The sequence below is a fragment of the Lynx canadensis genome, chromosome D2 (assembly GCF_007474595.2).
Source record: "Lynx canadensis isolate LIC74 chromosome D2, mLynCan4.pri.v2, whole genome shotgun sequence".
Taxonomy (NCBI): domain Eukaryota; kingdom Metazoa; phylum Chordata; class Mammalia; order Carnivora; family Felidae; genus Lynx; species Lynx canadensis.
Genome location: NC_044313.2, coordinates 171000 through 198463, shown reverse-complemented (window position 1 = coordinate 198463; position 27464 = coordinate 171000). Strand labels below are relative to the sequence as shown.

The 27464-nt window shown below is 56.9% G+C and overlaps 2 protein-coding genes across 5 annotated transcripts; one reads left to right on the top strand and one right to left on the bottom strand.

The window, feature by feature from the left end:
* Positions 1-474: 474 nt before the first annotated feature.
* On the bottom strand, positions 475-1431 carry LOC115527676 (olfactory receptor 226-like). The gene has a single exon (XM_030335459.1). The coding sequence runs from the start codon at positions 1429-1431 to the stop codon at positions 475-477; it is 957 nt and encodes a 318-aa protein (XP_030191319.1).
* Positions 1432-6512: 5081 nt separating this feature from the next.
* On the top strand, positions 6513-26773 carry LOC115527487 (scavenger receptor cysteine-rich domain-containing protein SCART1-like). Of its 4 annotated transcripts, none has more exons than XM_030335158.1 (16): positions 6513-6641; positions 8282-8323; positions 8693-8780; positions 15750-16067; positions 17268-17564; positions 18463-18771; positions 19157-19462; positions 19579-19896; positions 19965-20279; positions 23688-24002; positions 24149-24214; positions 24290-24604; positions 24862-24909; positions 25402-25539; positions 25933-26115; positions 26585-26773. In XM_030335158.1, the coding sequence occupies exons 2-16, from the start codon at positions 8318-8320 to the stop codon at positions 26653-26655; spliced, it is 3093 nt and encodes a 1030-aa protein (XP_030191018.1). In that variant the 5' UTR covers positions 6513-6641; positions 8282-8317; the 3' UTR covers positions 26656-26773. The 4 variants fall into 4 exon arrangements, with proteins under 4 accessions (XP_030191018.1, XP_030191017.1, XP_030191020.1 ...); XM_030335157.1 differs by having other exon boundaries at positions 8693-8789; XM_030335160.1 differs by having other exon boundaries at positions 6514-6641; positions 8282-8418; positions 8693-8789.
* Positions 26774-27464: the final 691 nt, after the last annotated feature.

The window sequence follows — 27464 nt, the reverse complement described above, 5'->3', positions numbered from 1 at the left end:
CTCCCATAACTGCAGGGGGTCGTGGTGCTGCGGCTGACCGGGTCTCTGGGGGCCTGGTTAGAGGAGGGAGCGCCCAACTGCCTGGGGCCTCAACAAGGACGTGGGGCCAGCCTGCAACGTGGACTCCCACTCTTGCATGATGTGGGGGACGGGGGTGTCCCCACCTGGAGCGGGGGTAACTGGTACTCTGCAGCAGTTGCAAAGTGTCCCAGGATGATACCTTGTGTGGCACCCGGAGAGGGTCAGGGTTGGGGGCTCCACACGAGGCGTCTGTTCCAGGCATCTGTCACCCAGGAAGGGGTGAGCCAGGTTGGGGTGGTCACCAAACCTGTGTCCTGGGCAGGCACCACTCAGATGAGGGACAGGAAGGACTCTGCCTTCAGCCCCTCACCCCACCGGAGCCACTCAGGAGATAAACTGGAGACACAGAGGTCTGGAGCAGGTCTGAGGGAGCGCGAGGTCCCAGGGAGGCCCCTAGGACGGGGCACCCAGAGCCTGGGCCACCCTCTGCACTGCCTTGCGTAGGGCCTCCTTGACCTCCTGGTTCCGCAGGCAGTAGATGATGGGGTTGAGCAGGGGCGTGAGCACCGTGTAGACCACGGACACCACCTTGTTGAAGTCAAAGGAGTAGATGGCGCGTGGCCGGGCGTAGATGAAGAGGGAGGCGGAGTAGAAGATGACCACCACGGCCAGGTGCGAGGCACAGGTGGAGAAGGCCTTGCGCCGGCCGGCGGCGGACGGGATGCGCAGCACGGTGCCGAGGATGGCGGCGTACGAGAAGATGGTGAGCTGCAGCGGCCCCAGCAGGATGAGCAGAGCCAGGAGGAAGTCGACCAGCTCCGCCACGGACACGTCGGAGCACGCGAGGCTCAGCAGGGGGGACACGTCGCAGAAGAAGTGGTTCATGACGTTGGGGCCACAGTAGCCCAGGCGCGAGATGAAGAAGACCTTTCCCAGGGAGACGGTGAAGCCCGAGAGCCAGGAGCTGGCGGCCAGGAAGCTGCAGAGGCTGGGGCTCATGATGGCCGGGTAGCGCAGGGGGCTGCAGATGGCCACGTAGCGGTCGTAGGCCATGACGCCCAGGAGCGTGCACTCGGTGCAGGCCAGCGCCAGGAAGAAATACAGCTGCGTCATGCAGCCCGTGAAGGAGATGTGTCGGAACTGGGGCTCCGCCAGGCTGAGCAGCATCTTGGGCACGGTGACGGAGACGTACCACACCTCCAGGAAGGACAGGTTGCTGAGGAAGACATACATGGGCTTGTGCAGCTGGGGGCTGACCCGGATCACGGCGACGACGACCACATTCTCTGTGACGGTCAGCATGTAGGCCAGCGTGAACAGCACCACCAGGCACACGTGGAGGCCCAGCGAGCCCGAGAAGCCCACCAGGATGAACTCTGTCACCTCCGAGCGATTGTCCCCGAAGGGCATGGTGTGCACCTGGTGGCAGAGACAATGGGTCAGATGCTGGCTGGTGGGTGGGGTGCTGGAGGCCACGGCCCCTGCTCTGCTGCCCACGGGTGGGCCTCCCCTCAGGCGCTGGGTGGGATCTGGGCAGATGTGGGCCCTGCCCTGGGGCCACCGGCCCTGCCTGGCCGCAGACTGGATGAAGGCTGTGGTGGGCTGGGTGCCATGAGAACGTCTCAGGGGCCCGGCCTGGGGACCCGCTCACGGGTGTGGATGGGGCCCCACAGGATGGTGGGGGAGGCCTTGGCCAAGGTCACCCAGGTTAGGAGAATGGTTGTTGTGGGGAGGGGGCAAGGGGTTGGCCTGGGGTGGACAGGGACCTGCTGGGCTCCCGCCGTCTCTTGGGTCGGGCGGGGGGGAGGGTATCTGCGGCCATGAGATGGGGCTTCCTCATCTGTACGCACGACGACAGCCAGAACTTGCCCTGCAGGTGGGATGCAGACCTATCGCACCTCCAGGGGGGTGGGATGCTGAGGAGGACGTCCGTGGGCTTGTGCCACAGGGGCTGATGGGGAACACGGCCACTCCTGGGGTGCCAGTTCCCTAGGAGAATTCAGGGTCCCAGGGAATTGGGAGGATGCAGGAGGCCGAGTTTCCCACCCTGGGTCCCCTTTCCGCCCTGTCCTGGCCAGGTGAGCCGTGCTCCCTGCCATGGGCCCTGGGGGTCCAGCCCTCCACCGCCCGACTCCACGTGTGGCTCGCCTGGTTCTGTCCAAGCCGCACTGGTATGGCCACAGGTGTGCAGGGGGCCCTCAGGGCCGTGACTTCCTGTGCCCCCCGATTCTAGCCCCTGCAGGGATGGCTAGGGGATCAAAGGGGCAGGACTGGCAGGTGGCTTCCTTGCCTCCACAAGGACCTGTTTCACACCAGTGAAAGGGCCAGACCCTAAAAACAGAAGTCAGCTTCCTTCACCCCGGGCGTTCCCCTCCTGCCCGCCCACGGGTTTCCTGGCTCAGGGGCCCCCTGAAATGCTCCCCTGCACCCCACCCCACATCAGCCAGGGCCTCTGTCCTAGGAACGTCCCTGCAGGCCACAGGCGTGCTTCCTGACCTCCAAAACCTGTGTCGGGACCAATCCACTCATTTGTAGAACGGTTGGGGTTTTGGCTTCTTACCTGCACCCTGAGTGCATCCGTACACTTGGCGTGGAAGTGAGTTTGCTAAAACAAGCTGGCTGATACGGAGAATGGGCTTGGAGGACAAAAACCAGCCTCCGTTCTGCATCTTGCTGCCTCGAACCCTCAAGTTTAGTCTATGTGCTGCCAAAGTGAGTGCTGCTGTGAGCCCTCAGAGGGCATCCCCCACACCAGGCCTTACCCACCGGGGCCTCGGACCTGAGCTTGGGGCCGAGCGGGGTGTGGAGGGCGGTCCTCCTGCCCTGATGGAGTAGATGCCCCTTCTGGGGAGGCCCTTGAGCCCAGCACCTGGTAGGGTGGGCTGCCCCCAGCCCAGGTGTCAGCTCTTCTCGGCTTCCTGCCTCTTCCCGGAACCCCAGAACTCCCCAGGGCTCCTCCTGGCCTGTGCCCTTGAGTGACCACAGGCCCTTTGCCTCTCTCCCCTGCATGCTGCCCCAGATCCCAGGCAGCAGATCCCAGAGCTCTAAGGTGTGGCTCTGGGATGGGTGGCTCCAGTTGAAACCCCACCCTCCCGGAGACACCTGTGCCTAGGATGGGATAGCCACCCTCTCTGCCTCGGTTGTCCCATGGGGTCAGAGCAAGACCCTTGCTGGGCTGTCCTGGCCCCAGAACGCCACGAGGGGGTGGGGATACACCAGCTCTGAGGACCACAGAAAGCCTGCACATCTGCTGCGTTCACTCGGGTGGGCTTGGTGGCCCGGGTGGGCAGCGATGCCTATGCAGCAGGAGGCGGCCTGGCCAGATCTCAGTGGGCCTGGTCAGCTCCCCCGTAGCTGGGGCTCTATCTCTCCCCCACTGTGGCCCCTGGTGACTCCAGGAGTGTCTGCTCAGACCTGCCACTGATCAGCTGTTGGACTTGGAATCGATGTCTCTCTCATCCGGAGCCTGTTTGTCTGTGTGAAAGAGGGAGCAAAGCCGTCGGCTTAGCCGACGGGATGGGAGACTGGTGCTTCATTAGGGGCCCCAAGTTCTCGTCACACAGACAGGAGAGGACACACGGTGAGTCCCCAGGCCCCACCGTGATGCTCCATGTGTGCTCCCCAAACTTCACATGGGTGCGGAATCACACGTGTCCTCCCCCAAACAGATTCGCTCAGGCACCCAGCCTCCCTGAGTCAAAGTCCTGCACGCCCCACGAGAGGCCCCTGACGCAGGTGTTCATGCAGACACCAGGGTCCTGCCAGCTGGACCCCCAGCAGACGCCCCCCAGCGGATCCAGATCCGGCACACAGACCTCGGTGCCCATGCCTTAGACACACAGATGCCCCTATAGACCCGGTCCTGCCCAGGAGACAGGTGCTGGCCCCCACCCCCCACGGCCTAAGCCTCAGGAGCCATACGCTGTGCCACAGAAACACACACGGACACAGGGATAAACCCCCAGACCACAGACACCTGGCCCTCAGAGACACTGGTTCGAGACAGACTGCTCAGTTTGTTGCCTTCATCGCATGCCTGGGCACACACAAACTCACGAGCGGGGGCTCACACAGGAGCACACACAGACACAGGTGCACATGCCTGTGCACATTCAGGGATGCACTGCACACGGACACGTGCACCTTTCAGCTCTCACCTGTGTGGAGACTGCTGGTTTTAGGTGGGAGATCGGGTTTGGAATCCCAGCCCCGCCCGCCCTCTGCTCTCAACCCGCCGCCCCAGCTCCTCACGGGTGGAGGGGAGGGTCTCTCAGTTCTCTGGCTCTCCTCAGGACTCGGTGCTGTTCCAGCCAGGGACTCAGCAAAAGCGGGTTCCTACCTGGTCCTTGAGTGCTGAGAGGGGGCTCGGCATGAGAGGTGACAGAGGGCTCTGACAGGGCTGTGTCCTGCTCTCAGCTGAATGTGGCACTGGGTGCCGGCCCCGTGCGTCTCCCCCTCCCAGGGATGTCACATACCCCGTGAGCATGTAGGTCCAGGAGAGAGCTTGGAAGACACGAAACGAGATGAGCCGCTGCAAAGACCCCTCCTCACAATGAAAAAGACAAAGAGACCTCAAGTCCGAGGCGGCCACTGGTGCCTCCCCTGCTGTCTGCATTTCACAGGACCAAGAGTCAGGTGTGGGGGGAAAGTATGGGGGACCCCCGGTTCGCGGCCGTTGGGAACATCCCCTCTGCATGGGGAGAGCCTGGGCAGCCCAGGAGCTGAGCACCCCCAGGCCCCCCAGACCACGAACGAGTGTCTTTCTAAAGCATAACCGAGCGGAAGACAGAAAGCTTACCTCAGCCCTCGCTCACCATCTGCTCACTGGAGAAGGTCTCACAGGAGAGACAGGCAGAGCAGGAACTGGGCAGACTGGCAAGGCTCCGTCCCTCTCCGCTGTCCCAGGGGCTGGTGCCCAAGACACCAACGGCTCCTCTTGGGAAACCCTTGAGCCTCTGCTCAGGGACCCACACCCCCTGGGAGCAGCTTTGTCAGCCAAAGTGGCCAGAATCAGAGGCCAGATGGCCTCCCTGGTTTCCTTGTGGGCACAGGGCAGCTGTGACCTGATGGGGGTGGGGTGTGGGTATGGGGGTCACTCTCGTCCAACCAGCAACAGCTCAGTGCAGCAGAGGGGCCCGGAAGTCTCTGCCCCCACCCCGCCAGAACTGTGGGTGACGAGCAGGCCCAGGCTGGTCCCAGACCCCGCTCTCCTGAATGGGCTCCCTGCTGCCTCATGGTCACCCACCTCCCTGCTCTCCAGCTGGTCACTGTGAGGGTCACATGAGGTGGTCAGAGACGCCCCCTTGTCAGCTGTGACACAGCTGTGGGGCGGAGGTGTGTCCCTCTCTCCCACAGAGGTGGAGGTGAGAGGAAGGTGTCCAGGACCCCGCACTGGGCTACAGCCCTTCCCTGCCACATGGGGTCCAAGGTCTGCCCACACTGTCCTGTCAGTCTCTGTACTCAGTCAGAGAAGGGTCCCCACAGGCCACAGGGGACGGCAGACCGGCCCCTTAGAGGTGGGCAAGGGACCTGCTGTCTGCTGGGCCTGGGGTCCGTGCCTCAGTGGAACCCAGATCTCTGGAGCTGCCTCTCTGGTGGCCCAGGGCGGCATGGGTTGGCCTTGTGTCCCTGGGCCCCTAAGTCATTTTAAAGAAGTCACGTGTTCTCAGCAAAGTCTGCCGGCTCCTACAGCGTCTCAGCAGGGCCCTGGACTCCAGATACGACACTGAGCAGACAAGCTCCTGTGTGTGGCGCTCTGGTGCTGCAGGGAACCCACAAGCGGGATTGGGGAAGAGCGCTCCCGCCAGCGGGGTCACGGAGGAGGTCTGGGGTGCAGTTATAGCTTGTCCAGAATGCTGCGGACCGCGGGGGTGGCGTGGGCTGCCGGGTGGGGAATGGGGTGATTTCTGTGTGCTGGGTGTGGCTGGACAGGCCTGGACTCAGAGCTGGGGAGTGGGTGCGGCCTGGCGGTGCCCCAGAGACGGGCCAGGTTCTGGGCAGAGCAGGGCTGCCGGGGAGGGGGGGCAGACTGGCGGGGTCCAGATGGGGTGCAGGCTGCAGTCCGAGCTCGCGATCACCGTGGTGGCGCAGGGCGTCGCTGGGTTTGCTGGTGGATCCGGCATGGGGCGCAGGAGCGAGGGCCCAAGGATGTGGGATCGGTGGCTTTTAGAGTCTTCGGGGGGGGGGGCGGGAGGAAGTTTTCCGTGTGCAGATTTAGGATGAGGGGAAGTTAGGTGGGGGCGTGGACATGTGAGTCCGGAACCTCGCGGAACCTCCCGGAGGTGGGCGCTTGGGGTCCGCCGGGGTGCCGGCCGAGGGCCAAGGAGGGTGCGGGAGCAGGGCTGGCTGGCGGCTGTTCCGTTGCTGTAGGCTAACTCTCACTCGCGCTGGACGAGGCCCTTCAGGTGCAGTGCGATGCGACAAGAGCGTGGCCAGCGCGAGTGGCCAAGAGAGGACGCTCGGATACTGGTCCACGTGTCCACACTCTCGGCCCCTATGCCATCTTCCCTGCTGGGCCTTGAGGCCGGGCTGACCATGGCGCCCTGGGCTCCACCTGTGCCACCAGGCAGCTTTGCAGAGAGGTGGCTGGAGCCTTCCAGACAGGAAGCTCTGTGACCCGTGTGAGTGTCCTCGCCCTCGCCCTGGCCTGCTTGGGGCTTCCTGCCCTGGTGCAAATCCCAGCACCCCTGCACCCTCCCGGGAGCCTGGCCTGTCTCCGGCAGTGGGGTCGGGGGTCTCTCTGCGGGTGTCTTGGGCTGTAGGGCTGCTGGTTTCTTGCTGGTTTGTTGCAGACTCTGGTGGCTGGGAGGAGTTTTCTTCTGGGGACCCCAGCATCCACAGACAGCCCTCCCCACTCACAGCTCCCGGCCTCCTGTTTCCCTGTGCCCGCTCAGCCCCTTCCCACAGACACCCCTGGCTTCCCATGGCCCAGAACCTCACCTCTGGATCCGAGCCGTGTAGATGAAGGTTCTGCCTGTTTCTCACATCACTGCCCCAGCACCTTAGTCCCACCTCGGGCCCACCACCCCCTCCCCAGCCTCAGTGCTCACCCCTTCCCCCTGCAGCAAGATCTCTGGCAGCCTCCCCCCCGCCCCCCCGCCCCCCATCCCTGCCTTCCCCAAGCAAGTGTCCTAAACTCTGGCCCCCACCCCACCCCTTCTCAGAAAACAAGCCAAGGGGCAGGGACTCTGACATCCTGCTTCAGACACCTTATCTTTACGCACACACATCCTGGGGGCTTTCCTGCTCCCGGCTGTGCTGAGCTCTGCACCTGGCCCCCAACCCCTAAGGGCCCTCCCCTGGCTTTTGCTGCTGGGTCTGCCTTCTAACGTCAGCATGGACACAGGCTCCAGCCTCCTGTCTGAGAAGCGAAAGGGGAGGAAGCCCCAGCCCTCAGACTACACCCTCTGCCCCTTGGTAGCAGCACCTGCCTGTCCTCATCTACCTTCTCCTCGGCTCTAGTGTCCCTGTCAGCTGGGCAGCAGGCCGCCCCTCCTGTCACTGGCCTTCAAGAAGCAGAGAATCCCCTCCTAACCCTGCTGTCTGCCTCCGTCCACACTGGCTGGGCAACAAGCAATGGAGACCCCACAACTGCGTTACTGCTAATCCAGACGGGGATGCACAATTCTGCTGCTCGTGGGTTTGACAGCGATGCCTGCCCATTCGGGATTCCATGTCGATTCTAGAATCATTTTGTTAGGTCCGGGATCCCTCCTTCAGCAGTTAATTTGGGGGATTTTTTTTCCTGTCTTTGCAAGATTGAGTCTTCTGGGCGCCTGGGTGGTTCAGTTGGTTAAGCTTCTGACTCTTGGTTTCGGCTCAGGTCATGATCTTGGCTCATGGGATCGAGTTTCATGAAGGGCTCTGTGATGATAGTGTGGAGTCTGCTTGGGATTCTCTCTGTCTCTGCCCTTCCCCTGCTCATTCTTTCTCTCTCTCTCTCTCTCTCTCTCTCTCAAAATAAAGAAATAAACATTAAATATGAAGATAAACTTTTCTGACTCATAAACTTGGCGTATTTCCATTCTTATTTAAACTTTGCTGTGATGTCTCAGTTGTCTGTGTAAAGGTTTTCCACATCTTTCATTAGAGTAATTCCTAGATGTTTAATATTTTTGTTGCTTTTATAAGTGGTAGCTACTTAAAAGAATTCATTTTCTGTTTGCTGCTTTTATGTAGAAAGATAACGGCTTTTTGTTTATTAACTGTGTCCAGTGAGCTTGCTAAGTAAACTTTGTCATGAATTCTAACTTCTCTGCAGATTCTTCTGGATTCCCTATATTCCCGGTGGCATTGTATGTGGGTAAGAGGGCTTCATCCTCCCATCCTGTCTTACAACTTCCTTCTCCTAACTGACTGCACCATGAGAGCCCCCAGGGCAGAGCAGAGGCGGACAAGGTGGGGAGGGATAAGGTGGGGAGGGACAAGGTGGGGAGGGACAAGGTGGGGAGGGACAAGATGGGGAGGGACAAGATGGGGAGGGCTGTCCTGTGGTGTCTCCGGCCTCAGAGAGCCGGACACTTGCTGTGGCGTGTTTCCATGATCCTTGTTATCAGATTAAGGGAGTTCCCTGCTATTTCTAGTTTGCAAAGTACTTATTGTAGTAAATGTTTTTTTTTAATATAAAACTTTTTGCCTCTTTTAAGATGATAATATGATTTTTCCCCCTTAGTATTTCAGTGTGACAAGTGACAATGATGGATTTCCTAATGCCAAACCAACTTGGCACTCCTGGAAGAAGGCCATCGTGGGCACCGCTGGTATGCTTTGTACACATCACTGATTTTATTGGTTCTGGGCCCAGGGTTTTCTTTGTGGGAGGATAATCTTTCCTTGAGAACAGGACTATTGAGGGACAATTGACATACATTAAATAGCACATATTTGAAGTGAACAATTTGATTAGCTTCGACATATACATATCTATATCTCCATGAAACCATTCCCACAACCAACAGAATGTGCATTTTCATCACCCCCAAAACTTTCCCCCTTCCTGCCCCTCCCCGTACCTACCTCTCCAGGCGACCACTGACCTGCTTTCTGTCACCGCAGGTTAGTTTGCATTTCCTGGAAATTTATGTAGTGCAGAGGATGTGGAGGACCTGAAGCCCCAAAGAGCACAACCACTTTGGAAACAGTTCCGGCCTTTCATTTACACACCCCCCACTGTGCTCCTCAGTATTTACTTAAGAGAAATCAGAATATACATCCACCAAAAGGCTTGTACAAGAACGTTCTTAACCGGTTTATTTATAATAGTCCCAAACTGTACACAATCCAGGAAATACACTTTGGAACAATCCAGGGAGCTTTCTCAAGTTTTGCCGGTTGTGCATGTGCTCATTCGTGCGTCCGTGGAACTCACAATTTTACCACACGTGTAGCTTCAGGTGACCACCACAGCAATGACGTGAACTCCCTGGGGCTGCCGCCTTACATTCACACCCCTCTACCCCGACATACCTAACCCTGCTAACCTGTTCTTTGTGTCTACTGTTATTTCAGAAATATCGTATACACGGGATCATGCGATATGTGTCCCTTTCAGATTGCTGTTTTCATTCAGCATAATTTCCTTCAGGTTCACCCAAGTCGTCATGTGTATCAATACCTTGGTCCTTCTTACTGCCGAGCAATGTTCCATGTATGAATGCACCACGATTTGTTAACCGTTGAGCCACGGAAAGGCACCTAAGTAATTTCCAGTTTCTGGCTACCATGAATAAAGCCACTGTAAGCGCCAGAGTAAACGTTTCTGCATGAAGGGAAGTTTTCACTGCTCTGGGGTCAATGCCCAACTGTGCGGTCGCTGAGTCGTGTGGGCAAGTCTAGTCTGAGGGTTAAAAAGAACTGAATTATTCCACAGGGCGGCCGTGGCTGCACTGTTCACCTCCCCACCAGTGATGCATGAGTGATTTAGTTTCTTGACTTCTTGCCAGCATTTGGTATTATCACTAATTTTTTAAAAAGTCTTTCTGGTAGTTCTGTAGTGATACCTTATTGTGCTTTTTTGTCTGCAGTCACTTAATGGCTAATGGAGGTGAGCATCCTTTCATGTCCTCGTATGACACATCTGTATGTCCTCTTTGCTGAAATGCCTGCACACACCCATTTTCTTTTCTTTTCTTTAAAAAATTTTTTAAAACATTTTTATTTATTTTTGAGAGACAGAGAGAGACAGAGCGTGAGCAGTGGAGGGGCAGAGAAAGAGTGAGAGAGAGAGAGAGGGAGAGAGAGAATCTCGAGCAGGCTCCACATTGTCAGCACAGAGCCTGGCATGGGGCTCAATCTCATGAATGGTAAGATCACGACCTGAGCCAAAGTCAAGAGTCAGCTGCTCAACCGACTGAGCTACCCAGGCACCCTGGGTTATCACCTTTTCTATTCCAGGTATTGATTTGGGTCTTTTTTGATCTTTGTCAAACTTGTTAGAAGTGTGTTAATTTTATTTTTATTTTTTTCAAAAACCCAGCTTTTTGTTTCACTAATGTTTTGCTATTATTTTCCTGTTTTTAACTTCATTGATTTCTGGTTTTATCTTTATTGTTTCCCTCCTTACTCCTTCCTTTATTCCTTTCCTTCCTTTCACTTTTTCTCTAGATTTTTGAGATAGCAATTTAGATTATGGATTTGAGATCTTTCCTCTCACGTAAGTATCAAACACTATAAATTTCCCTCTCACCATTACTTTAGCGGCATCCCATAAATTCTGATATGTTATTTTCATTTTTAATTCACTTTTTAGTATTTTCAAAATTTCATTTGAGACTTCATCATTAAGCCATGGCTTTTTTAGAAGTGTGTTTAATTTTCAAGTGTTTGCAGATTTTTCCATTGTCTCTCTGTTATTGAGTTCTTGTTTTTTTCTATTAGGATACAGTCAGTTTTGTTGAATGTACCATGTGTGCATGAAACAAATGTGTCTTCGACTTTGTTGTAGGAAGTGCTCTGTGATCCTGTTGGTTGCTGTTCCATTCTTTCAGACCTTGCTGAGTTTCTGTTGATTGCTGTGAATGGCATCTTGAAGTGCCCAAGAATTGTGGATTTGTCTTTTTTCATTATGTAATGTCCCCCATTCTTCCTAGTAATTTCCTTTTATCTGAAAATTTTGTCTGATATCGATATAGCCACTTCTGCTTTTTTTGGTTTAATGTTCACATGAAATGTTTTTTTCTTGAATCGGCACACATTTGGATAATTTTTAAAAATTTTCTCTGCCAACATCTGTCTTTTAATTTGTGTGGTTAGAACCTTTACATTTAAATTATTACTGATGTGTTGGGGCTTATATCTGCCACTTGCTTTTTATTTTCTATTTGTTCCCTTGTTTCTCATGTACATGTTTCTTTTTCTCTTGTCTCCTTGTGAGTTATGTGAACATTTTTTAGACTTCTATTTTGATGTATTTATAATATTTTTGTATTTTGTATAATTTTATTATTGGTTGCCTTGTACGGGACTTATAACAGCCTCCTGGTGTTGACATTTTACCACTTCAGGTGAAATATGGAAACCTTACTTAAATTTTGTTTTTTACCCTCCCAATTTAAACACATAATTGTGCTAAGTATTTCCTCTGTATTCCCTGAGCACTACTTCTGGTAGTGTCATAACGTAAAATGTGATTGAAGAAACTCACAAAGTGAAGGATGGTCTATTATAGTCACTTCTACTTTTATCCATTTCATTGTTCTTCTTTCCTTTCTGAAAGCCCCATCTTTTTGTTATCATTTTCTTTCTGTTTGGAGAGTTTTCTTTAACTATCACGTAATAATATGTCTGCTAGCAAGAAGTTCTTTTAGTTTTCCTTCACTTGAGCATGCCTTTACTTCCCCTTAATTTCTGCAGGATAGTATCACACACGTAGAATTCAGGCTTGACACATCCTCTGTTTCAGCACTTAAAAACTGGTCCACTCCCTACTGGTCTCCATTTCAGAGGAGAAATTTGCTGTCATTCTAATTGGTTTTTCTCTGTAGATGATGTATCATTTTTCTTTAACTGGTTTTAGGATTGTTTTAATCTTTAGTTTTCAAAATGTTAATTATGATGTGTTTTGGTGTGAATTTCTTTGGATTTATCTTGTTTGGAGTTTAGTCAGCTTCCTGAATCTGTAAGTTTATGTGTTGGGAAGTTTTCAGCCATTGTTTCTTCATATTCTTTCCTCTCTCCCCTACTTCTCAGATCTCCATTGATAGAAATAATGGATCTTTTGTTATTGTCCCAGAGGTCTCTGAGGCTATATTATTGTTGTCTGTTTTCTCTCTTTTGTTTACATTAGGTAAATTCTATTTGTCTTCAGGTTGACTGATGCTGTCCTCTGTCATTTCCATTCTACTCTTGAGATCATTTGGTGATTTTTTAAAGCAACTTCAGTTACTGTATTTTCAGTTCTATAATCTCCACTTGGTTCTTTAAAAAGTAACAATTTTAGGGGCGCCTGGGTGGCTAAGTCAGTTGAGAGTTCAACTTTGGCTCAGGTCATGATCTCGCAGTTTGTGAGTTCGAGCCCTGCGTCAGGCTCTGTGTTGACAGCTTGGAGCCTGGAGCCTGCTTCAGATTCTGTGTCTCCCTCTCTCTCTGCCCCTACCCTTTACTCTGTCATTCTCTCTCTCTCTCTCAAAAATAAATAAACATTACAAAATTTTAGAAAAAAGTGTATAATCCAGTAGTTTCTAGCATACTCAGAATTATGCAGCAATCACCACTAGTTGATTTCAGAGCATCTTCATCTCCCCCAAGGAAACCCCATATATATAGCAGCAGTCATTTCCATTTTCTCCTTCTTCCAGCCCCTGGCAGCCATCCAGCCACTGTCTCTGTCTGTGGATTTGCCTCGTCAGGACATTTCATATCAGTGGAGTCATACAGGTGGTGTTCTGTGTCTGACAACTTTCACTGAGTGTGATGTTTTCAAATGATGAGTGATTTTCGCTTGTGTTTTGGACAATTTTGGTTGTGATGTTAGGAGACTTTTCCAGGTTGGCAGGTAGCCACCTGTTTGAGCTCAGGGTGTAGGTTCTGGCCTTTTGTGGCTTTGGTTCCAATGACAGTTCAGTTTTTAGGGGCTTTGTGAGGCTATCCTGGCCTGTCTCATTCTCCTGGTGCTGTGGGGCTCCCACTCAGTCCTTGCTGGTCCCCAGAAGTTGGTTGTCACTGTGTCACTATCTGTGGTGGGGAGCCAGAGCCACTGGGCTTGGGTGGAAGGCAGAGGCACACAGAGCTTTGCGGCTGCGGTTGTGGTAAGATTGGACTACCTGCTTGACTTTGGGTCTGAGTGAACCTGGTCTGTCAGCAGTTATCAGTGTGAGAGGAAACCCACAGCCTGGGGCCCTTGCTCATGTGCTCAGGGCTTCTGAGGCCCCTGATATGCTCTGGAAAGGCCCTTGCTGTCTCCACTGGTTCCTGGAGGCCATTGGTGACTCCTATTTCTGCATATTTCACTCTGAACTGAAATCTCTGCTCTTGTCCTAGTTGAAAAGCAGGAACTGGTTGAGCCCTGGGGGGTCACAGTGCCATGAAGGCAGCTGTCTGGGCCTTGGGACTGGGGACCCTTCTCCTCACTCTCAGTGCAGTCCCTGTTGGTAAGTTTCTCCTTCCTTCATCTATGGAGGCTTCTGGAGGCGGTGGTTCTGTAGAAGCTGAGACCCTGGGGTATGGGGATCTCCTGCTGTGACCAGATGTCTTTCTGGCTCTTTCTCAGCTTGGACGTGGATGGGTCGTCCACAGGAAGGCAGGAGGGCATGTGGGCTCCAAAGTGTGTACCCACAGAGACTCTTGTTCCAACACTGACTGAGCCTAACTCCAGGGTGAACCCAGGGTGCGGGGCTGGGTCAGAGCCTGGATGGAATGAGGGGGCATGGCTAGCGTCTGGTCCCAGTGACCCCGATGGACATGAGGTGCTGATAGGTCCAGCAGAGGGGCTGCTCCACCCCTGTCCCTGGGGCTGGGGTGCTGGTGGGGGAGTGTGAAAGCTGGCCGCACCTGGCATTGAGGGTGATCCCCAGCTCACTCACTGTTCCAGGGAGTGGCAACAACCTGGGGAGGGGGCCCAGGGGTGTGAGGGCTGCCGGGTCTAGAAGACAAGAGGCAGAATCACGGGCAGGAGCCTGTAGAGAGGGGTTCTGTCAGGTGGAACAGCACAGAGAGGCTGGACGTGACAGAATGACCCCTGGGGGTACTGCATACAGTAACACAGAGCCTCTGGGTGAGTGTGTGATAGTATGTGTCAGAGAGGGTATGAGAGCATGCGTGTGTGTGTTTGTGTGTGTGTGTGTGTGTGGTAGGGAGTGTGTGAGAGCGTGCATGTGTGTGTGAGTGTCAGAGTGAGTGCATGCATGCATATGTGTGATAGTGTGTCAGAGAGTATATGAGAGCATGCACATGTGTGAGTGCATGCATGTGTGTGTGATAGTGTCAGAGTGTGTGAGAGTGTGCATGTGTGTGTGATAGTGTCAGAGAGTGTGTGAGTGCGTGCATGCGTGTGTGATAGTGTCAGAGAGTGTGAGAGTGTGCATGTGTGTGTGAGTACGTGCACGCATGTGAGTTGGGCAGAGAGACAGGAGAGGGTAGCAGTCGGTGTCCAGTGTTCTGGAAGCTGATGGAAGAACACTCTGTTGGGCAGGCCGATCCAAGGTCCAGCAAGGGGGTGACCTCAGGGCTGGACAGTAGGGGCATCCCGGGTGCTGGTGGTGGCAGGAATCTGTGGGCAGTGATGCCGTCTGGCGGGAGCGGTGTGGGAACGCTGGAGGGGATCCCGTTTTGTGTTAAAGATGCAGATATGTGTGCACGTTTACGTCTGCAGAACAGGCCGGCAGGGTGTGAGGAAGCCGTGGGGGAGGATGCCAGCGGTGAATGACGACCATCAGGGGGTGGTGAGAGGGGCAGTGAGAGGGGCATGCCTTTCTCTGGACCTATATGTGGGAGTCTGCGCTCTGTCCCCTCCTCACATGAGTTCAGGGTGGGCACTGGAGGTGGTCTGGGGTGGCCCAGGCTGGGACTGCGTGCAAGACTTCTTTCTTCTGCACCAGCTGTGGATGGGATTGTGAGGACCAAGGGGCTGTGATGGGGAGAGGCTGTGCAGAGAGAACCAGGGCGCAGGGCCTAGAAGGGGCATGGTTGAGGAAGTGCATCCGTGGCCCTGGTGGGAGGTCCTGTTGGTCCAAGTTCAGGTCCAGGGAGCTGCTGAGACCCTGAGACCTGAGGAGGCTGGCCTAGAGATTGTAACTGGAAGGGCAGGTGGCCGGCCGGTGAGGCAGGAAACAGAGAGTCAGGGGCCCCGGTGCCTCTACTGCACTGGAGAAACGATTGGGGGTGGGGAGGGGTGGCCTGGCAGAGCCACCCCGCTTCCAGGCAGCGGAACACAAGGGCACTTCCTTGCCAAGAGGGTGAGGGTCACCCACATCGTGGGGGCCTCAGAGGGCTTGGGAGGGGAGCAGAGGCCGTGGTCCTGGCGGGAGGGAAGGGGGTCTGTGGAGGTGAGGATGCAGGGCTGCGTGGGGGCAGTGGGAGGGTTTCCATGTGACTCCACCCCATCACCTTTCTGGACTGTGAGTATTGGGGGTGGGGGTAGGGGGACCTGGCTTTGTGCTGAGGCCTCGCAGCAAGGCCTTGGAAGTGGCCCCAGGCAAACGTAGGAGTCTTCCTACCTCCCAGCTGGCGCTGGCTCACCCTCCACCCTGCGAACTGGTTCCGGGACCCTCTGAGGCTGGCCTGTTCTTCCGTAGGTGGACCAAGAGAACTGAGGCTGGCGTACAGACACAGTCCCTGTGACGGAGTGGTGCTAGTCCTACACGATGGGCAGTGGGGACACGTGTGCAACCAGGAGTGGACGTTGGCAGAGGCATCCGTGGTCTGCAGGCAGCTGGGCTGTGGACATGCTGTGGGAGCCCCCAAGTACGTCCCACTGCCCGGGGAGATGGTGCGGCCCTGGCTCCACAACGTGTCCTGCAGGGGTGACGAACCCTCCCTCTGGGAGTGCAGCCTTGGGGCCTGGACACAGACCGAGTGTCCCCATGAGTGGGTGGTGGTCGCTCTGTGTGCGAGTAAGTCTGAACAGGAGGGGGAAGAGGAGGAGGAGGGTGAGTCTGGGGGAGGAGGGGGAGGAGGGCTTGGTGGAGAGGGGGAGAGAGGGTCTAGTGCAGGGGAGGAGGAGCGCAGGTCTGGGGGGAGGGGGAGGAGGAGGAGGAGATGGGCGGGCCTGGGGGAGGAGGAAGAGGTTGGTAGGCTGGGGGAGGGGCAGAGAGAGGGTTCTGGTGCAGGGGGAGGAGGAGCGCGGGTCTGGGGAGGAGGGGAGGAGGAGGAGGTGGGTAGGCCTGGGGGGAGGGGGAGGGGAGGAAGCTGGCGGGCCTGGGGGAGGGGTGGAGAGAGGGTCTGGCGGCTCTGTGGCGGAGGTGGGGGGCTCCTCCCAGGGCACCGGACCATGCTGACCTGTCTTGGTTCCAGTCTCTCATGACTCGGTCACCCCTGTAAGGGGCCCTTCGTCTTTCACCCAACAGATGCTTATTCGCAAGGCTCTATTCTAGGTGCTTGGCCATATGCAGCTGTGAATAAACCAGACAAAAGTCCTGCTGCATGGAGCCTGTACTGTCCCGGGAGAAACAGTGAACAACTAAGTAAAACAGCAATGCGGGAACGTGGAGACGCAGAAAACAGACGGGGGTGGGGGAGGTCAGAGACCTTGTCTTCTAGATGCCTGAGGGCCTGACACCCCTGTCCCTGCCCCACCCCCACCCCCCACCGTAGGTATTTAACATTAGGTATCTCAACATGATTTCAAAAGTCACCAGGAGGCAAATGCTTTCCCTGTGAGGTCTGTCATGAGGGTCTTCTGCTGTCTCTGGGCACTTATGTGACAGGGAGCTCCTGAGGCCCCCTTACAACATCCTGTCTCTGAAGCTGACCCATGACATGGTTTATGGGCCCAGGTTGAAGGGAAAATGCAGGGATCCTCGTTCAACAAGATTTTCAAGACAATGACGGCAGAATGTTAATCGAGGCATAGATCCCTCTGAGCGAGGGGTCCTCTGTGACCTCCCACCCAGAAAGGGCCCTCTCAGCCAGCAATGACCCTCTTGAAGGAGCAGGGTTGGTCTCAGGCTGTAACCCAGGCCCAGGGCGGAGGCCCAGGTAGGGGCTGCTTGCCCAGATGGCAACGTCTGGTCGCTGGGGCAGGCCATGGGTTCCAAGGGACCACGGGGCCCGCGGAGTCCGCGCCTTCGGTAATGTGGGCCTGTGCTTCTCAGATGGCACTTTTCGGGAGATCCGGCTGGTAAAGGGCCGCAGCCCCTGCTCCGGACTCCCCGAGATCAGGAATGTGAACGGGGTGGATCGCCTCTGTGGCCTCCATGAAGAGGAGGCCACGGTGTTCTGCCGGGAGCTGGGGTGTGGGCCTGCACTTCAGGCTCCCCGCCAGGATGCGGGCGTCGTTGGGAAGTATATGACGTGCCGGGGCACCGAGCCGACCATCCGGAACTGTAGACTCAACAACCGCCTGCGCAGGGGCTGTGACTTCCAGCACGATGCCGAGGTGGTCTGCTCAGGTGAGGCCCGCCGGGCACAGCCAGGCTCGGGGGGGGGGGGGCGGTGCAGACCCTTGGGGGACGCTCTGTCCTCACATCTCACAGTGTGTCCCCCTCTTGATGCCTGTGCAGCCTGCTGTTCCAGAGGGACTACGAGCTGGCTGGGCAGGCAAGGGAAGGCAGGGAGGAAGGCACTGTGCTGGGAAGATCCGATGCTCTCTAGCTCAGGGTTGTTGCAGACAGAGGCCTAGAGGAGAGGGCACGGGAAGTGCTGGTGGATGGTTCGCCGGTGGGTGTGTGGTGGGCTCAGGTCTGTGCCTACCTCCCAGCAGAGGTGTGCTGGCTCAGGAACCCGGGCCTGGGGGTGGGGGTGGGGGTGGGCGTGGGGTCCTGGCTGTCCTGCAGCATCTGTGCTCTGATTATTGTGTGTCCAGTAGGAGTCAAGGTGGCTGGTGGTCACCCCCTCCCAGCCCTGTCTCAAAGGGGCAAGCGAATTGACCCTCAGATTCTGGCTGTGTTCTGGGAATTAGGGCAGGCTAACGTGAGACGGACAGGCCAGCCTCCTTGGTGCCCCTAAGAAGGCAGCGTTCTGTGGCCGGAGAGGTGCCTTGACCTGGCCTCCAAGACTATACAGGACCTGATGCCACTGCCTTGGGCAGGCAGAGGCTATGTCACACATGTGGGCACCTGTAGGAGGTGACTCTGACCTCTGACCTCAGGGAAGTGACCAGGGACCCCTTCTCTGTTCTGGGTGCAGGGTGTATGGGTCTCTGGCTATCAGTTTCTGCCCAGGACTTGCAGACCCACTGCCTGGTCCCGGATGGTCTACCCTGGCCAGAGTCTCCTGTGGTCCAGGGAGGTGGCTGAACTGCTCACCTGAGAACACTTATCCCTAACTGAGAGTTTGTGTCTCCCCCAGGACACACGGAAGCCCGGCTGGAGGGCGGTGAGCACCCCTGTGCTGGGCGTCTGGAAGTGAGGCGCGGCCTGACCTGGGGCACTGTCTGTGATGCTGACCTGGACCGGGCGACGGCCCATGTGGTGTGCCGGGAGCTGCAGTGTGGTTCTGCTGTGTCCACTCCTGGGGGCGCCCACTTCGGCCAGGGCTCTGGGCTCGTGTGGACAGAGGCCTTCCGTTGTGCAGGCAATGAGTCTCTGCTGTTCCACTGCCCTCGGGGGCCTGGGCGCCAGTGTGGGCACCACCAGGACGCCGGGCTCAGGTGCTCAGGTGAGGCTGGGAGGGTGGGATCTGAGGCTCAGCCTTGCCCCCTTCCCTGCCAGCCTCCCTCAATGACTCCGCCTGGGGGCTCTAAGCTAGGCTCGTGAAGGCCCCTCTGGCCAGTTGGGGGTGTGCGTGTCCTTGGCTAGGAAGTGTTGCTTCTGGAGGTTGAGGGGGGAGGGAAGAGAGGACTGTGTTCCCCGCTAAGGCTGTACCACAGACTGTAGGCCCATCTGCAGAGAGACATGATCTGGATGCGGGGGGCTGAGGTGGGTAGGGGGCTGGTGAGGCAAGGGCCTGGCTCTGTGGTCACCACACTGGGTGCAACCGGAAGAAACTGCCCCAAGCTGGGTCTGCGGGTGAGGGAGGCGCTGACCCCTAGCCCCCTCTTTAGAGTTCCAGCTGGTTAACGGCAGCAGCAGCTGTGAGGGACGCGTGGAGCTCCAGGTGCAGGGGGCCTGGGCACCCCTCTGTGCTGCCCACTGGGACTTAGCGGATGCCACCGTCCTCTGCCACCAGCTCAACTGTGGCAGCGCGGTGGCCACACCCCGAGGAGGCCACTTTGGGGTCGGGGACGCTCCCATCTGGCCTGATGTGTTTCACTGTGTGGGGACAGAGCCCTACTTATGGAACTGCCCAGTAACCACCCTGGGGGCCCGGGCCTGTGCCCCGGGAAACGCAGCCACCGCCGTCTGCTCAGGTGGGTGCTGGAGGCTGGGAGTGGGAGGGGTCCTGCGGGGAGGGGTGGTCCTCTCCCCTTTGCAGGCGCAGGGCTCCTCCCCCCCGACACCCTGTCTCGTCCGCCGGTCTCCCCAGGTCTCCCCCACGCCCTGAGGCTGAGGGACGGACAGAGCCGCTGCGATGGCCGCGTGGAGGTCTCCCTGGACGGGGTGTGGGGCCGCGTCCTGGACGACGCGTGGGACCTGCGTGGCGCCCGCGTGGTGTGCAGGCAGCTGGGGTGCGGACAGGCCGACCGGGCGTACGACGCTCCGGCGCCTGGGCGCGGGGCGCTCCCCGTGGGGCTGAGCCGCGCGCTATGTCTGGGCACTGAGACCCGCCTGACCCAGTGCAACGTGTCCGCGTCCCCGCTGGTGCCCGCGGGGGCCTCGCGGGACGCGGGCGTCGTGTGTTCGGGTGAGTGAGGCCCGGGCCGCCCGCCCCTCGGCCCCTGGGCCCGCCGCCCTGACGCGGTGTCTCCGCAGGGAGCCGGCGGGTGCGACTGGCCGCGGGGCCCCACCGCTGCGCGGGGCGCGTGGAGGTGCTGCACGGGGGCGACTGGGGCACCGTGTGTGACGACGGCTGGGACCTGCGGGACGCCCAGGTGGTCTGCCGGCAGCTGGGCTGCGGCCGCGCCCTCCGCGCCCTGGGCGCCGCGCCCTTCGGTGCCGGGGCGGGGCGCATCTGGATGGCCGAGCTGGGCTGCAGGGGCCACGAGTCTGCGCTGTGGCGGTGCCCGTCAGGGGGCCGGGGCCCGCGGGACTGCGGGCACAAGGAGGACGCCGGCGTCGTCTGCTCAGGTCGGTGAGGGTAGTTGGGCGTCTTCTCGGGGCGGCTGGGTATCGAGCGGTGCACTGTCTTTGTGCGCCCAGGCCTTCCGTGGGCTTCCACGGGACTTCCGCAGACCCCACTGACCCCTTCCCGAATGGGGCCCCCACCATGTACTGCACCGTCCTCTTGCTGCCACGCTGCTGCGGGCCGGGCCGGGCACAGCCGGGTCTCTCCCCGCTGCTCACAGGCTCGTCTCACGTTTGTGCGGGAGGGTTCTCCCCCCAGCTCCTGGCCCGTGTTTCCGTGAGCTGCAGGAAAGGTGGTGTTTGGAGGGTCTTTGCTTTAAAGCTTGTGCATATCCGAGGTTCCTTACGTTGGCCTTGTCTGGGTGTGACCATTCTTGAGGGACGGGGTTCTGCGGTCACTGGGGAGCCTGGGAGGGGTGTGTACAGGGCAGCCTCCGGGGGCATCTTCAGGCTCCCCTCCAGGGCGGGGGTGAGCGTTCGGGTGTGGTTTCTTCTCAGTGATTTCAGCCGTTCCCTCAACTGTGTCTCAGATGATTGCATTCATTTCAATGGTCCTGTTTCTTTTTTTTTTTTTTTAACTTTTTTTTTCAACGTTTATTTATTTTTGGGACAGAGAGAGACAGAGCATGAACGGGGGAGGGGCAGAGAGAGAGGGAGACACAGAATCGGAAACAGGCTCCAGGCTCTGAGCCATCAGCCCAGAGCCCGACGCGGGGCTTGAACTCACGGACCGCGAGATCGTGACCTGGCTGAAGTCGGACGCTTAACCGACTGCGCCACCCAGGCGCCCCGGTCCTGTTTCTTTTAAAGTAACACTTGGGCTCATCATTTTACCTCTTCCCCATCCTTTTTATTCATTATCTTTTGGGGAGTCTGCTCTTTCTCATGAATTCTGGGAGAGTTTCCAGGTACTGTGCACATCACTGATTGGCTTAGCGTCTACACCGGTCCTACGTGCTTGGATGTACATTCCACGTGGCCTTTGTGCCTGCAGTTCTCCTCCGCCTTGTCTCATGGGCTCCCTCAGGCTGCTGGTCACTTGCCGACTGATAGGACTCTGCTGCTGGGGACTGGCTGCGGGCAGGGGTGGGGGACGCTCTGTTTCTGTCACAATTCAACATGGAAGCAGTGTTCCCAAATCGAGAGCAGAAGCAGGCGAGGTGCATGGGAAGCCCAGGCCTGGAAGGAGTGAGGGTCGCTCTTACGCCATGTGGTCAGTCGGCTGAAGTCCCAGGGCAGCCCAGAGTCAGGGGGGTGGGGACACAGACTCCTTTCTAGGGCTGTGGGTACAGGCAGGAGACCTTTGTGGCCATGTTGGTAATCTGTCATGGATGTACTTCCTTCAAGTGTTTTTGTTTTTTAAAGGTTATTTAAATTTTAATTGGTTATGACTCTGTCACATGCAATTCATATCTTACTGTCTCCATTTATCCTATGGAGGTATTTTTGATATATCAGACATTCAAAACATAATTTTAAAGGGCTATCAAGGGCGCCTGGGTGGCGCAGTCGGTTAAGCGTCCGACTTCAGCCAGGTCACCATCTCGCGGTCCGTGAGTTCGAGCCCCACGTCAGGCTCTGGGCTGATGGCTCGCTCGGAGCCTGGAGCCTGTTTCCAATTCTGTGTCTCCCTCTCTCTCTGCCCCTCCCCCGTTCATGCTCTGTCTCTCTCTGTCCCAAAAATAAATAAACGTTGAAAAAAAATTTTAAAAAAGGGCTATCAAATACTTTATTATTGGTGATATTATAGTCTCCTTGCTTCGTCACACTGTTGTGGAGATTACTCTGCTTGAGGGCTTGGGCCCTGACCAGCCGGGGCTGCTGCTGTCTCCAAACATAGAACTCTGCACTCGTTACTTTTTTTTTTGCTTTTATTTTTATTTTTTATTTTTTAAAATTTGCATCCAATTAGTTAGCATAGAGTGCAACAATGATTTCCGGAGCAGATTCCTTACTGCCCCTTACCCATGTAGCCTATCCCCCTCCCACAACCTCTCCCGTAACCCTCAGTTTGTTCTCCATATTTATGAGTCTCTTACGTTTTGTCCCCCTCCCTGTTTTTATATTATTTTTGTTTCCCTTCCCTTACGTTCATCGGTTTTGTCTCTTAAAGTCCTCATATGAGTGAAGTCATATGATTTTTGTCTTTCTCTGACTAATTTCACTTAGCATAATACCCTCCAGTTCCACCCACGTAGTTGCAAATGGCAAGATTTCATTCTTTTTGATTGCCGAGGAATACTCCATTGTATATATATACCACACCTTTTTTTAAAAAATGCTTATTTAGTTTTGAGACAGAGACAGAGTGTGAACAGGGGAGGGGCAGAGAGAGAGGGAGACACAGAATCTGAAACAGGCTCCAGTCTCTGAGCTGTCAGCACAGAGCCCGATGCGGGGCTCTAACCCACGAGCCGTGAGATCATGACCTGAGCTGAAGTTGGACGCTTAACCGACTGAGCCACCCAGGCACCCCTAAACCACATCTTCTTTATCTGTTCATCCATCGATGGACATTTGGGCTCTTTCCATACTTTGGCTATTGTTGATAGCACTGCCAGAAACATGGGGGTGCCTGTGTCCCTTCAAACAGCACACCTGTATCCCGTGGATAAATGCCTAGTTAGCGCAATTGCTGGGTGATAGCGTAGTTCTATTTTTAGTTTTTTGAGGAACCTCCATACTGTTTTCCAGAGTGGCTGCACCAGCTTGCATTGCCACCAACAATGCAAAAGAGGTCCTCTCTCTTCGCGTCCTCGCCAACATCTGTTGTTGCCTGAGTTGTTAACGTTAGCCATTCTGACAGGTGTGAGGTGGTATCTCATTGCGGTTTTAATTTGTATTTCCCTGATGACGAGTGATGTTGAACATTTTTTCATGTGTCGGTTGGCCATCTGGATGTCTTCTTTGGAGAAGTGTCTATTCATGTCTTTTGCCCACTTCTTCACTGGATTACTTGTTTTTTGGGTGTTGAGTTTGATAAGTTCTTTATAGATTTTGGATACTAACCCTTTATCCGATACGTCATTTGCAAATATCTTCTCCCATCTGTCAGTTGCCTTTTAGTTTTGCTGATTTTTAAAAAAACTTTTTATAATCACTGCTAAATTGATCATCTTGTGCAAAAGATTATTCTTTTTTGAATGATTTCCAAGGGTGGATTTCTGGGCAATCAGGTGACACCTGCTAAGATGTTACAGCTGGCAGTTAAATCTGATCACCTGAGATCAACCGCTACCTGCATCCTTGGGGTGGGAGGTTGCCACGGGGACACATGACTGATTTAAGGTTCTTGCTAGGGGCTCACTGGGTTCGATGCCCCTGAGCAGCATTGATCTTAGTGCTGGGACCCTCTCATTTTGGGGTCATCCTTTGGAGATTTCTCCTGGCCCGACTGCTTTTGTCTTCCAGGGTCAGTGGCCCTGAGGCTGCGAGGTGGCACCCACCAGTGTGCTGGGTGGCTAGATGTGTTCTACAATGGGACGTGGGGCGCCGTGTGCAGTAATGCCCTGAAAGACATCTCCTTGTCCATCATCTGCAAGCAGCTGGGCTGTGGGGAGCAGGGCTGGCTAGAGAACAGGCCTGTCCACACTGGCTTGGGCACCTCCTGGCTGGACAACATCGAGTGTCGCAAGCTGAGAAACTCCACACTGTGGCAATGCCCCTCGGCACCATGGCACCCACGCTCCTGTGCCCACGGAGAGGAGGCTTGGGTCACCTGTGCAGGTGGGTCTCCGGCGGTTTCTGACAAGTCACCTGCAAGGCTGCCATTGATCCGTGACTTAGGGCCTGGAGGTCACTCAGGCTCCACACGCTTCATTCTGAAGCTTTCAGGGCATTTACAGAGGGATGGTCGCTGTTTAATCCCATAGGATTGCCAGAGAAAATGACGCAGGATTCTGGGGAGACCAACTGCTCGTCTGCCCACAGCTACCCAGGTACCCTTCTGTCCGCCTCCCTGTGCACTCTTCACCTCGGTCCTGCCCTGCAGTGACCACAGCCCCCTCTCCCAGGGGAGGGCATGCTGCGTGTGCGTGGAGGCAAGGACAGCTGCTCGGGCCGCGTGGAGCTCTGGCACGCTGGCTCCTGGGGCACCGTGTGTGACGATTCCTGGGACCTGGCAGACGCGGAGGTGGTATGCCGCCAGCTGGGCTGTGGCCCAGCTGTGGGTGCCCTTGCCGGGGCCGCCTTTGGCCCAGGCTCAGGGCCCGTGTGGCTGGACGAGGTGGGGTGCCGGGGCAGCGAGGCGTCTCTGTGGAACTGCCCCGCAGAGCCGTGGGGACTCGGAGACTGTGGGCACAAGGAGGACGCGGGCGTGCACTGCTCCCGTGAGTGGGGAGGGGAGGGGGCACAGGTGGGTGGGAGGGTTTGCCTGGGGCTGGGGAGGGGGTCTCCCCACCCAGAACATGGCCCTGAGGCCGTCCCCGTGCTGGGTCCTTCTGGCTGCCTCTGCGGCTGTCCCATGCCATGCTGGGATCAGGCTGAGTGGGGCTGGGACACTTCCTGAGGGTCTGGGTGGAGGGTCTGGGCTGCCCAGGGCTGCGGCCGCCTCTCTTCCTGGGAGTCCCTCCCATTTCTCCTGCAGGTGACAGGGGGACCACGGCTCGGCCACCAGCACTGGGATGGGCATCAGGTAGGTGTGCTCTCCCTCAGGGCTCAGGTCACGCCCTCTTGTCTGGCCCCGACCCAGAGGGGCCCTGCCGTGGGCTCTGCACAGAGGGGCAGTCTCCCGGGGGGGGGGGTGCCAGGGCTGCAGCCAGCCACTCTTTAGGCTGATCAGGCCAGGGTCAGGAGGGTCAGGACCGCCCACTCTGTCCTCCTGTGCTAGCCTGGGCAGAGAACCATGGGGAGGCACAGCAGGCCCAGCCACTTCTCCGGGGTCTTTCTTTTACCCATTGGGGGCATTTGACCCTGGAACACTGTGGTCTCCCCCCTCCCTCCTGACCCTGGCCCTGTGACTTCAGCCCTGTGACCTCTGGGCCATCTCTGGGGGAGGAGCACCAGGGCCATCTCCTTTGGGTGCCCTCCCCCTCCCTGAAAGGTTCAGGTGGCCCAGGCCCAAGGTCACAATACCCCAGGCAGCACAGACACACAGGGGAGACCCCGCCTCTCACTGTCCTCACAGGCGCCCCCCTCACCCCTCCAACTGCCCTCAAGGCTGAGAACCTGCCCATGACCTTTTGCCTTGTCCTGGGCACCCTCCTGGTCATCGTCTCCCTGGTCCTGGGGGTGCAGTGGTTCCGTGGAAGGAGAGTCTGCCAGGGTAGGTGGGTGTGGCCGGGGCGGGTGACACAGGACTGTGGGGGAGGGAGGTTGGGGGCATACTTGGAGACCCCAGCCCATCACAGGCCCTTTCTGCCAGGTCCCACCTGGAACCCTGCTGCATGGCAACTTCTCAGTGATACTCATGGGCCCAGGAGTAGTTGGGGTCAGGGGACCCTGGGCCCTGCTCCGCTTCTGAGGGGTGCCTGGGTGTGAGGACAAGGCCCCAGGGGTATCCCGATTCCCCATGTCATCTGTGTAGTAGGGCCAACTGCCCCGGCTGTCTGGGACGTGGCTCTGGGTGGGCACGCGTGAGACACCCCACGGGGCCAGCAGCGGGTAGGCCCAGACTGTGAGAGCGCCTGTCCTAGAAGCTGTGGCATGCCCTTTGCAGGTTCCAGAATGTTGGGGAGTCTGCCCTCGGAGGGTGTTTATGAGGACATCGGAGTTGTTCCCACGGGGGAGAAAGATGAGGGGCCCAGAGTGTCCCTGAACCTGGCCCTGGAGGAGGAGTATGATGACGCTGGGGAAACAGAACAGGGCCCTGAGGAGGAGGACGCGCCCCTGAACCCCGCTGGTGTGCACCTCTGCGCCTTGGCGCCTGCGCTGCTGTTCCTGCTGTACTCTTACGCCCAGGGCTCTGCTCTGGCCAGCGCCTACATTTAAAGACCCTGAGAGCCACCTCTCCACGAGTCCGTGACCCTCACTGCTGTGTCCAGGCTTGGACATTAGGGGATTCAGCTGTCCCTTCAAAGTTGCTCCTTAGACTGGAATCTTCTCGTGGGTGGACGTGGAGTCCAGGGAGGGTCCTGGAGTTTTATTTGGGTTTCTTTTTGTGGCTGCCCACAGGGTCCTTCTAGCACCTTGTCTCAGTCGGCTGCAGGGGGCCTGAGCAGAAAGGGTGGGAGGGTGGCCCCGGCTCATGCCGTCCTGTTCTTGTCTGACGTTCTGGCTTCAGGGTGCAGTGACACAGCAGGGCCCAGAGACCGTGGGGGCTCTGAGGGGTTTCCAGGGGGCCCAACGTGCGTCTCTCTCCTTCAACACAGGTGGGGTTCCTTGCAGCCTGGGCCCCCAAGCTCCTGCTGAGACAGAAGATGCGGCGTGCCCTAGGACCTGATGACAGTGTGCTGGCCATGGGACGTCAGCGAGACCAGAGTGGGGAGAGAACCCAGGCCCCGGGGTCTTTCATTATCTTCATTTCTAAGAGAGATGTCATTAAACTCCCTTTGAAGTTCCTCATTCACCCATTAATTCATCTCAGAAGCATTCCTCGGGCCCCGCCACAGCCCGGGTTGTGTTTCCTCCCCGCTTCACCCTGGTCGGATGCGGGCCGAGTGTGTCCGACTTCCTCACTGCACGCACTGGGGTGGGCACGCACTGGGGTGGGGTAGCCAGTGAACCAGCTCCTTGCCACCCCTCCTCACATCTGCAGTGGTGTTCCGGCGTTCCCTTGTGCCAGAGTCCCCAGTACTCCAGGAAGGACCCAGCCCTTTTCAACCACACCCTCCCTACCCCCACCCTCACACCTTCCTCTGACCACACCCTCCCTCCATGACCACACCCCACCCCACCCTCACACCTTCCTCTGACCACACCCACCATGACCACACCCCGACCACACCCTCCCCACGCTAACCCTCACATCTTCATTCCTGATCGCATCCTCCCCACTCGACCCTCTCTGACCACATTCACCGTGACCTCACCCTGACCATACCTGCCCTGCCCTCCCCTCCCACCCCACTCACACTGGATATCCTTGGGGCCTGGGGGTTAGGGGAAGATGTGCAGCAGGAGGGCGTCCCTGGGGTCAGGAGGGAGAGAAATGAGCAGGCAGGCAGTGGTGTGGGGGTCTGAGTATGGGACAGGAGACCTGGAAGATATATGGGGAGCAGAGTAAGGATGTCAGCTGAGCAGCCCGAGTAG

Bases quoted from the DNA above. Each gene is read 5' to 3' on its own strand.
- LOC115527676 (XM_030335459.1), bottom strand. From the start codon at position 1,431: ATGCCCTTCGGGGACAATCGCTCGGAGGTGACAGAGTTCATCCTGGTG.
- LOC115527487 (XM_030335157.1), top strand. The intron at 8,790-15,749 runs GTACACATCACT...GTTCTTCCGTAG, and splicing joins GGGCACCGCTGGTATGCTTT to GTGGACCAAGAGAACTGAGG. The intron at 16,068-17,267 runs GTAAGTCTGAAC...TGTGCTTCTCAG, and splicing joins GGTGGTCGCTCTGTGTGCGA to ATGGCACTTTTCGGGAGATC.